At 41.5% G+C, this 11,313-nt stretch overlaps 2 protein-coding genes across 2 annotated transcripts; one reads left to right on the top strand and one right to left on the bottom strand.

The window, feature by feature from the left end:
• Positions 1–6: 6 nt before the first annotated feature.
• Positions 7–3,672, bottom strand: zic2a (zic family member 2 (odd-paired homolog, Drosophila), a). The gene is made up of 2 exons (XM_073845245.1): positions 3,519–3,672; positions 7–2,421 (listed from the first exon to the last, which is right to left on the bottom strand). Exon 2 carries the CDS (start codon positions 1,827–1,829, stop codon positions 825–827), a length of 1,005 nt encoding a protein of 334 aa, XP_073701346.1. The 5' UTR covers positions 1,830–2,421; positions 3,519–3,672; the 3' UTR covers positions 7–824.
• A 2,554-nt stretch (positions 3,673–6,226) lies between these two features.
• zic5 (zic family member 5 (odd-paired homolog, Drosophila)) lies at positions 6,227–10,296 on the top strand. Its single transcript, XM_073845241.1, has 2 exons — positions 6,227–7,441; positions 8,850–10,296. Exons 1-2 carry the CDS (start codon positions 6,391–6,393, stop codon positions 9,293–9,295), a joined length of 1,497 nt encoding a protein of 498 aa, XP_073701342.1. The 5' UTR covers positions 6,227–6,390; the 3' UTR covers positions 9,296–10,296.
• The last annotated feature ends 1,017 nt before the right edge of the window (positions 10,297–11,313 follow it).

The following is an 11,313-nucleotide window of genomic DNA, read 5'->3' as shown; positions in this document are numbered from 1 at the left end:
AGAGGAAATTGCTCAAATGTGCAACCCTGGTAATGGCCTGCCTAACACATAGACTGTCAATGCAATGGAAAGAATAACAATAGGCCCACATATCGCCCATTCCTAAAGTAGGAAATATATTCTTATTTTTATGTCGTCCTTTTTGTGTTGATAATGGTCTGTATTCAATTTGTAATTCATGTGTACTTGCATGCGTATAAGAGTAGCTGTATGCTCTGCATTTACATTGTTTAATCATTGTTTTTAATGGTTTATAAAGCGCATCACTGTTAGTGTGCATATACATAGTTTCTAATTTTAACAACAATTAAAAGAGCCCGTTTCGTGGCCAAAAACATGCACAAACTGGAGTAAATTCAAAATCCTGACGTAGTCACCCGAGTGCTCGAGCATTGGTCCACGCAAACATTAAACCGGTTGGAGAGATTTACGGCTGCTCTGCGCACGCGATGAGCCCTCGAGTCGCCTTTGACCCGTTTAAAGTTTATGAACCACAAACCCTCGACAGTCGCTTACATAATTCAGCACATTGTTGCAAAACATCGCATTTACCCGGTACGAGACCAGGCATAATCGTTTTCAGCCGCGTTCACTTACACGAAGCGTATGTGTGCTTACAAGCATCCGTTTTCTTTTAAAGACCTAAATCTACTTTAAGCGTCAAACAAAGTATGCGCTAGCAAAGTCTAAAATTACACCAACCTACCATAATCAGATTATTTTTGTAAGAACCACTATTTGCGATACTATTTTGGGGGTTTATAAAATAGCCCATTGTAGCTCCAAAACAAATGCAAGACTTACAGATATGAATGTGACAAGCGCTAGCAGAAACAAATGACATAATTACCTGTGTGCGTTCTCTTGTGAATCTTCAGGTTTTCTGATCTTGCGAAGACTTTGCCACATCCAGGGAACGGGCAGGGGAAAGGTTTTTCTCCCGTATGCACGCGTATGTGATTGACCAGTTTATATTTGGCTTTAAAAGGCTTGCTTTCCCGGGGACACTCTTCCCAAAAGCAGATGTGGTTGCTCTGTTCGGGTCCTCCAACGTGTTCGACCGAGACGTGGGTGACCAGCTCATGCATGGTGCTGAAAGTTTTATTGCAACTCTTCTTCGGATTGCTGAGCTGCTCCTGATCGATCCACTTACAGATGAGCTCTTGTTTAATACACTGCTGCCTCATGTAGCGAAAGAAGGCACCGGGGTGATGGTGATGCGCTGCCATATTCATCCCCATGTTCATATTCATGGAGCCGTACTGGTTGTGCAGCTGAGCGGCTGAGTAAGGGTCGGTCCTAGGGCTGGAGACCTGGTGGTACTGGTCTGACCGCCCGAAAACCTCCCCCGGTAGTCCGAGTCGCATCTGCCCGTTGAGCACGTTTGGGGAGCCGTGAGATCCATGCTGCTCGTGGATGCCAGGGAACAGAATGTGGCCTTGGCTGTCTGTGTGAGAGTGATGGAGCGAGCCGGCAGTGGGGCCGAAGAGTGCGTGCTGGCCTCCCGCCGGTGATGATTCCCCGAATCCACGGCTGCGAAAGAGAAAGTCCCGCGTGGAGTTAAACGGCGAGCTCGCGTATGATGTGACATGAGCCGCGTGCGCGCCCAAAGCCGCGGCAGGGTAACCGGGCGCTTGGCTCGTGAATGCAGAACTCTGTCCGGGCGAGAGATCGTGGTTCAGTTTGAATGCGCCCATGTGAGCCGAGTCGACGAAGCTGTTCTGCGCTAAACTCAAGTCTCTGTCCTGCATCTCACTGGAGGAGTGATGATGCCTGGCAAAGGTGCCCACTCCCAAACCAGGGAACTGATGCCCAGCGTCCAGTAACATGCTTTTCGTTGAGCAAAACCAATTCGCTTTCAAGCAGTCTATGCACGGCGCTTCAACAAAACATGTAACAAAATAAAAATCGAATGCGCTACAGGAATATTAACTTCCAGATCTGCGAACACGACATGAGGCGATGAAGTTCGATCCGCTCATAGGAAAAAAGCTTTGCGTATTAAGTTGGGCTATATTTTTCTTGTGGATAACTTGTTACTCAAAATCCCCAATGCAGCGAAATGAAAAGATTCCTTTGCGCTTTTCCTTTCAAACTGAGTCGATGTCGTTATTTTCGGATTACACGAAAATGCGAGTTATTATCTTACTGAGTCTTCCTTGTTCTTGAAGCATCTCGAATTGGAATGTTTATTTCTTTCGCTTGTCTATGTTTATCTCGGAGGGTCCCTCTTTCTCAGTGGACTGGCACTACCTCCTCTTACGCCCCCTTTAACTGGAGCCCGGTCATTCATTTGACGCGCTCTCATTGGCCGCCGCTCCTCATCAATCCCAGGTGCCCCTCCAATCGAACGCACTCCTTTGGCAACTAATCGCTGATCGCCATCTTCCACCGACAATTACCGCCTACTTTTCGGAGAGCCTTTTCGGGGAATAGGTAGAAGGAGAGCAAAAATACTCGCGTTTAATCAGACCGCTTAAAAAATCTAAATCATTTGCCACGCGGGCTCATAAGAGTTAGTGTAACCCATAATTGTTTGGTGGACGTGTAAAACTTCACGAAACGCATGTGAGTATGACAACACATTATGTTAAATTAAAACACTAGTTCGCATCCAGTTCGTAGCATTTGAATAAAGGTCGTGATCACGTCTACCTGAGAATTGATGGACACATCAAAAACAAACAAACATTCATATATAACAATAACATTAGCCTATTGAGATATAAAGTACTAAAAATAGATTCATGAAAACAAGGCAGGAGAGTTGTCGGTAAAATATACACCGTCGTCATTGCCATCAACATCATCTTTACATTGAATATATTAATTGATTTAATGCATTAAAAACGCACTAATTAGTAACTAACATCTAAACGCTGTTAAATTACTCTGAAACACACTGTACCAATTTTATTTCTTCTACAACAAAACCTCCACATAAGGGTTGAACCATAGTAAACACAACAACAATATGAGAATTCTTGTAAGCTATGTAGGCTACTATCTACATTTTTCCTATCACTATGACTTATTCTTAGGCACATACATCTAAATATGCGCACAGAGTATCCTAAATATTTTAGCACACCCAAGAACAAAATGCAATTTGAATGTTTTTAGATGTGATTACATTCCCATGTCAAAAAAGCACAGTATGATATACCTTTAATTAAAAAAAAAAATCAGTGACGTCATGGACCGAGAGCCCGGTCTTTCTGCGTGAATAAATAAGGGAATCTTACAAGTTTAGCGGTGTTTTGTGGTTACGGAGCAGGCATAGGCTATACGCGAGCTTTTCCTAGCCTATGTAGACGACACTGTACACTCCCTGACAATAAGGAAACCGTTCAACTGAAGTTATCCGAGCACATGTGGATGGGGTTACTGCATTACGCATTTCAGGCCAATGTACATAAGCCACTCCAGGGACCATTTCTGATCTAAGAAAAAGCCCTACGTGTAGCATTCGAGCGTTTATTTAAATGTTAACATTCAGTTAAAGGAGGTTTACTTACAATTTCATTGAACCTAAGTCCCATAAAGTCCCGTTCCAACGCACAACACACTTTGTCTTGTCTTTCCTCTCCTCCGAACGCTTTAAGCTGTAAATAATAGGGCGGAGGATGTATAAAACTTTGGGAATTCTGTGTGCCTCAGCTCAAAGCCATGCTGTTTGAACGTTATGTACCATTCTTCCAAGACTATTTCTACCCTCTCCACAGGAAACACAGGATCTGATCCAAGTTCAAAGTCACGTCTGCCGACCTCTCTAAGAAGTTCTTTATTTCTCCAGAAAACCACAAAAACCTTTCCCCTTTTCAATGGGCAGGGAGAAGAAGAAAGAGAAATTAGACTGAGAGTGCAGCCGGCCTGGAACACATAGCCGCAGTTTTTGTTCTTCTTTTCTCATGTAGCTTGGAAGAGAAAAAGTTCGAAAAGGCTAAAAACCAAACACACACGAACGCAGGGGAAAACAACTTTGGCTTATTATTAAAATACATATGCGTTACTATTAACCTTACTTTTTCTCTCTGTGTGCAAAAGTAGAAAATCCCTACTAGCCTTTAAATTACAATACATGAAGGATCATACCCCTATGGTTAGATACATTATGACTTTCCATTAACGTGATAGGCTCGACAAGGCATTTCTTTTAACTTTGACATTATCAATATGGTGACGCATTATTGGTTACTTTTAGTGACCTTGGGTATTTCAAGCCTGTTTGACCTTCGACCCATGGAGCCCACATATGCTTCCCTTTGAACTTATAAAGAAATCCTCACCGTTCAAAGGTTGTAATAAAACAAGTGCTGGCCTTCTTTTCTCCGCTTCGTCGTTTAATAAATAACAGCCAATGAAAATTCACATTCACTCGCTTGTTTTAAACATGTATTATTTATCACATTCTCATTATTAACTTTTATCGTAAGAGTAGCCTACTCAGCAATCAATACGACTGAATTATTTTCAAAGACACTCTTGAATACGGTCTGTTCGTCCAACACAATTCAGAGGTAAACGCTGGGATGTCGTAAATCTCAGTTAGAATGCATAGATTGTAATGCTTCTGTCACATTAACCTGCATACATCGTGGTTCCATTCATTCTAAATTAAGACCCTTGACAAAGCTGACAAGCATGATAGCTTATCACAACACTTTCAGTTACTACAGGTGCAGCTTATGAGGAGAGATGCACGTGATTTATAGTACATAAAAATAAAAAAAATCTTATGAATGCCTTTTTTAAGGTTTGATAAATTTAGGTGTGCAGTCTTACCAGATGTGTCTGCCCAATAATGTTGATAAATTTCAAATTTATTCGGGATGTTTTATTATATATTAGTATTGTTAGAAAGGCATTTTACTTCAAATTTGTTACTAGAATTTCTTTTTTTCTTTTTTCTTTTTTTACTAGACATAAGGGTGGGCCTGTTTAACCTTCAGCTGTACTTTGGTAATTTCTGAAATAATTATTTGGAATATGGTAACAACTGCCCTAAAGCATTTTAAAAGATGTCTTTGAATTAAGACATATTAAATCAATGGCATACACTTCCTGCTGAGTTCAACATGGACTCAAAAAGGGCGTGGACGTGCATCATGACACACGTACAGCACACACAAACAAACATGAGATGAAATTATGTGAAAATGTCCTAAATATTATTCTTTAAAAAAAAAAAGAAAGAAAAAAAAAATCTTGGGGGAAAAATTTGGAGTTTTTTAAAATATATATAATTATAAAGGCTAATATCACAGAACGCGTTTTGGGGAGATCATTGACAGACTTTTTCCTCCTAATATATATGTCAAGGGGCGCTTCTTCTCTTATGTACTTTCTGCACAGGAATCTATCATCAGACAGCGCCCACTGGACCGAAGATCTATATTGTTTAAATTGCGTTTTTATGCACAGATAACCTATTAGAATACATTTGTTGCATTTAAATGTCACGTTTAATTGTTAAAAAAAATGCATGATAATGTTTATAAAATTATATTGCGATGAACTCGTCTAAATCAGATTACTAGAATGAATTTTGATGAACGTAGCCTCTTACCATTTCTCTTTATTAGGGCGTAAAGTCTAATCGTTTGTTTGGTTGAATACAAATCACATGCAAGAATGTTTTATGTATCTAAGAATTTAGTTTTACCTATAGGCATGCATTGCAATAATTAGAAATGGGTAAGTTTGATATAGCATGCGGGTGTTTGTATTTATGTTTTCTGTAATTTTATTTCCCTTACCCCCATTTAGTCTGTACATCTGTCAACATAATAAATGGATTTATTTGACAAAATATTTTTTCTTTTTCTGGATTAATGCTCGACAATTTATTTATCTATTTATTTGAATTTATAAATATAATTCAAAGGGTGCGTGGGGGTGTTGTACAATATGCTCCGCGTGTGTAGTGTCACTGTTTTGTGCAAAGAGAAAAACAACATCCTTCCACGTGTGTGTGTGTGTGTGTGTGTGTGTGTGTGTGTGTGTGTGTGTGTGTCTCGGTAAACAGATTTGCCTGTAACTTTGTGAGCACAACTTTCTGGAGTGAACAGTGATGAAGAGAGTGAGGGGGCGGAACCCCGCTGAGCCTCTGCGCTGAAAGACAGCCAATCGCTTCGTTCTCTTAACTGCCAGTCACCGAAATCTGTCCAATACCCGCAGTGCCATTTCTAAACTCTATTCCCCACTGTGTCCTCCAACTGTTGTATGTTCTGCCAATCGCTTGAGGACAGAGTGGGAAAAGGAGCAAGCAGAGTTAGAGGCAGGACAAAAGAAGTTCTATAGACGGCCATATACATATATTTTAATGGTTTCAGAAGGCCCGTAGTTGGCGAAAACAATTGCGGTGAGCGTGGACATGACAGCGTAGTGATGGAGCCCCCTTTAAGCAAGAGGAATTCGGCGATAAGATTAGCGGATTTGGCATCGACTCAAGCCCTTCCTCATCAGAATATGACAGGCTTCCCGGGGATAGGGGGGCATCACCCGCACTCCCACCATGCCCACCTCCACCCTGGGGAGATGGGCAACGACCCCGGAGTGGCTCTCACTCCATTTGGACCCGAGCACATGGCACAGACCAATGCTCTCAAACTTAGTCCCTCTCAGCCTGTTCAAAGCCATCCCGAAGCCCAGACCGCGGCATCTTTCACGTCTTCTCAGACCACAGTTGGTTTCCCCGTGGCTCACCCCCACACAGGCTACACCACCAGCAGGGACTTCATCCTCAGGAGAGAGCTCTCAGCCTCTGCTATGCATGCACTTGGCGACCAGCATAGTTCCGCCTCCTCCCCTCATCACCATGGCATGTTCATTTCCCCAACAGGTGCTTATGGGCACGCGGAAGGTGGTGCCCATCCACTTTTCTCTGGACTGCACGAGCAAGCGGCCCCAGGTGCCCACCACCATCACCACCATGCCCTCAACGGGCAGATGCGCCTGGGTCTACCGGGGGACATCTACGGCAGGCCAGAGCACTTCGGCCACAGGCCCGAGCACTATGGATCTTCTTCTCTGCACAGCTACAACTCCATGAACTTAAATGTGAACCTCGCCACGGCTCCTCACGGAGCCACGGGGGCGTTTTTGCGATACATGCGGCAGCCCATCAAGCAAGAGCTCATCTGCAAGTGGATTGACCAGGAGCAGACGTCCAAGAAGCCCTGCTCCAAAACTTTCAGCACCATGCACGAGCTCGTCAACCATGTCACGGTGGAGCACGTCGGGGGACCGGAGCAGAGCAGTCACGTCTGCTTCTGGGAAGAGTGTCCGCGCGAGGGAAAGGCGTTTAAAGCCAAGTACAAACTCATCAATCACATCCGCGTTCACACGGGCGAGAAACCGTTCCCGTGCCCCTTTCCAGGCTGTGGCAAAGTATTCGCTCGCTCGGAAAATCTCAAGATTCACAAGAGGACGCACACAGGTTAGTCAAAAGTCAACAAATTCTTTGAAAAAACTTTACGCGTCTTCATAGCTGTCTGTTATCGAACGTGTTTGCGCTACTTGGCAGATAATCGAATGTTCTTGGTATGTAGCAGCGTTAGTTAGCCTACTACGGGGGAACAAAATCACTTTTTGTCCCCCCTCCTCATGCACAAATATCCCCCATTCATACAGAACCAAGGTTAAGGAGGTTGTTTGTTTACACTGCCTATTCGCCAAGCAAAAGTATCCCTTGGTGTTTGAAAATGCAATGAGTGATCAACGTACATTGCTGCTTGTACATATGGAAAAAGCACTTCAGACAGTACGCTGCTTTGAGCATACCAGTGTTTTTGCGCCTTTTTTCTCTGATGCATGCAATTTTATATCAAAGAGAAGAAGTGAAGAGATTAGGCTTCAGTTGCATTCCAGTGCTTCGTGTTTTAATATCAACAAATTGTTTTATTAGGCTGCAGGTAAAATAGTAAAATAGGCACGTGTTTGTTTCCTTTAAAGCCACAGGGAGTTACAAACAGTATCTGAATAGATCCATGCTAATGTAAATAAGGAGAATGGGTCAGCCATGGGGCATTTACTACGTTGTGATTAACCAAACTATGTCGATATCTTTGCAGAGCAAAGAAGGCCTCTACTTCTGATGTTTCTCTCATGTATTCTAACAAAATGATTTTAAACTATATATTTAATCTTATGGTATTTAAAAGAGATAAAGCTCTTCATCCAGTTACTAAAATATGCACTCACGTGGCAATTTGTAATTGCAAGTTGTTAATAAGTTGTTGTATATATACACAGTTTACAATGTAACTATTTCATGTTACGCTCACAACACGTGCTGACGTAAACTGCGCCCTGGATGGGTAGGCTAGCGTGTCAAATCCACCTAGAGTACTTTTATAATGGTTGTAACATAGTGGTATCTTAAATCATCATTTAATATGTGTAAAAGTCACATATGGAATGACACAGTGAGTCATGTATTTTTGATATGATTTGGATATCTTGTAAAGCCGAGTCAGTTATTTTACTCCAGGCAATCTGATACATATGGCGGGCCGAAATGTTTTCAGTAGTTGACTCAGCTGCAAATCCAGTAAAAATAATAATAATAAAAAAAGAGTTTGGACAAGCTTCAGTCAGAGAAAATGGGAGCATTTACAGAGTGGTTGCATAAGTCATGTGGTGCGCCTGAACATTCCATATGTAATAGCAGAAAATAAGTACTGTGGGGATACAGTGATAATGTTGTGATTTTCAAAACGACACCATCTATTACTAGTGCTTGCTGAGAATGGATCATCCATTAGCTGATATTTTCTTGTAAACAAGAAAATGTAAAATATGTATGGGTGATATCTAATTGCTCTGTTTTTTTTCTTCTTTGCCAGGTGAGAAGCCGTTCAAATGTGAGTTTGATGGCTGTGACAGGAAATTCGCCAACAGCAGTGACAGGAAGAAGCACTCTCACGTCCACACCAGTGATAAGCCTTACTTCTGTAAAGTGAGGGGTTGTGACAAGTCGTACACACACCCGAGTTCTCTGCGCAAACACATGAAGGTTCACTGCAAGTCTCCTCCGCCCCCTTCCGCCAACACGGGCTCCTCTTACCATCCCTCGTCCACGACGATCGGTGATGCCCTCTCACCAAACCTGGAGCCCCACAGGAACCGTTCGTCGAACCTTTCGCCTCAGGTGACCAACCTAAACGAATGGTACGTGTGCCAAGGGAGTGCTGGACCAAACAATCTACACACCCCCTCCAGCGATGTGCCAACGTCGGAATCCGACGACGAGGACTCTTACAGACACACAGATCCAAGGGCAATGCTCTGATGTGAACAGCAAGGAAAACATTCATTATAAATGGTCCACATAAAAAAAAAAAAATAATAAAAAAAATCAAGTGTTGCAATTCGAAGAAGTGGAACACCTATGGATGTCAGTGGTTGGAGAGATTTTGTCCCCCCAGTTTGCCCTTAAAACATGCTCAAAGCATTGATGCAATTTATGTTTCATACGATAAGCAGTTGTAACTTGCCACATGAAATATCAGACGTGGAAAATCGACTTGTAAATTTTTTTCAAATCAAATAACATGAGTTCGAAAGATTTATTAATTATGTTTAGGCTGTTTTTTTATATTACACCCCTTTGTTGCACAGAAATCTTTTATAGAAAATCGTTTTACACGTTAAATGTCTAAGGGACAAAAATTGCAGTGACAATAATTTTAAGTTTTTACTTGTATATTGTCAGTGTCAAAAAATGAATGGGTGGAGTCTTTGTTAAAGTTTATACAATTACTGTGGTCAGGACGGTTTTTGTGATATTTAAAATATTTAAACCTATATTTTATGCAAAATCAATGTAACTCTGATTGAAGAGTACGAAATATGTCCACTGAGACCCTAAATAATGTATCATTGACAGGCCTATCCCTGACTGATTTGTAAATAGTATATGGTATTGATGCTTGTGAATGTTTTCGTAGCGTCTCAACAAGTTTTGTACATTGTAATTTATTTGCTGGTATTAATGTTGGTCTGGAAGTACAGATACACCAAAGAATAATATAATTTTGGTGAAAAGAAGTGATGCTTTTTATCGTGTTCTGTAAAAAAGGTCTTACTTGAATAGGCTGTATAATGTGAAGATTTTTTCGCATGAACCGTGTAGTAACTCTTTCTGTTGAGGTGCATGATGGTGTTGATGGAAAAAAAAAACGTAAGAAGGTCGTGAAGAAATGTGATGTTTGTGTATAGATATATGGAAAACTTGAATAAAAAGCAGGACGTGTAAATATGGTCTTTTCAGTAAAAAAGGGCCTTGATTCATTCTTTGATCAGTGTGCGTATTTTATTTAAATTCAACAGATTTCCTAGTTATGATTTCAACTGATGAGTAACACTGTTGCGGTAAGAGGTGACGCTTAACTTTCTCTAAAACTTGGGACAGTAAAGTTCTACTAAACATTTTTTTCTTGATTTTCTCCTGAATAAAAATATTCCTTGGCCATTGAGTGTCATTTCAAAAGGAAACCATCACTTAACTAATAGTGTGCACGTTATGAAAAGTAGAATAGCACAAAGCCATCAGTGCATGAATCATTCATGGGCATACAAGACATAAAAGCTGCCTGACAATAAGAAGAAAGTTGTATGGAGAATATGAAACAAAGTCTCCCGTCTTATTTCCTTCATTAAAACGCACAATAACAGTTTCAAAGTGCCCCCTGTCCCAGACTATACACTTAGAATTGACCAGCGCAAGTACTGCGCCACTTCAAAGAGCTCCACAACAGAACGGAAGACTGCACGGTGCGTTAGGATTTCTATGGGTCCCATTTGAATATTTATGGTAGAAAAACTACTAACTGCCGCTAAATGGTCAATCATCAAAGCAGAAACCTCTCCCACGAACCGTCTTGTCCCTTAAAATTGGCGTGTTCGACATTTTATATCAGCGCAGAAACACAAACAGGCACATCCTGGACACTTCATGTGGCGGGTGGAAAATGCGTGTGAAGAAAGTTCATAACCGCCTCCTAAGAAAGTTTGATTTTTATTTTCATGCTAATGAACATTACGCTAACCCCTAAGGAAAAAAGCACACAAGTCGGTGAGTCGTTTGAGATTGTAAATCTAGCGTTTTGTGTCAGTGAAACGCCCCATAAATAGTGTGAAGTTCAAGGGCGCTTCATAAAGCGCGTGTGTGTTTACCGGGCACTGGAAAAAGGCCACTTCAATTGGAAACACTCTATTAAGATACAGTCGCACTGACCTTTAGTTTCATGCTACGTTAGAGCAGTCAATTCGCTCTTCATCGGAATCGCTCATATTCTTGTTCCCAAA

This window comes from Garra rufa, chromosome 8 (assembly GCF_049309525.1).
Source record: "Garra rufa chromosome 8, GarRuf1.0, whole genome shotgun sequence".
Classification (NCBI taxonomy): Eukaryota; Metazoa; Chordata; class Actinopteri; order Cypriniformes; family Cyprinidae; genus Garra; species Garra rufa.
Note: the sequence above shows the minus strand (reverse complement) of the source record. Positions and strands in the feature narration are given on the sequence as shown.

Coding starts and splice junctions, on each gene's coding strand:
- zic2a (XM_073845245.1), bottom strand. CDS start 1,829: ATGTTACTGGACGCTGGGCATCAGTTCCCTGGTTTGGGAGTGGGCACC.
- zic5 (XM_073845241.1), top strand. CDS start 6,391: ATGGAGCCCCCTTTAAGCAAGAGGAATTCGGCGATAAGATTAGCGGAT. Junction 7,442..8,849: donor TCACAAGAGGACGCACACAG/GTTAGTCAAAAG, acceptor CTTCTTTGCCAG/GTGAGAAGCCGTTCAAATGT.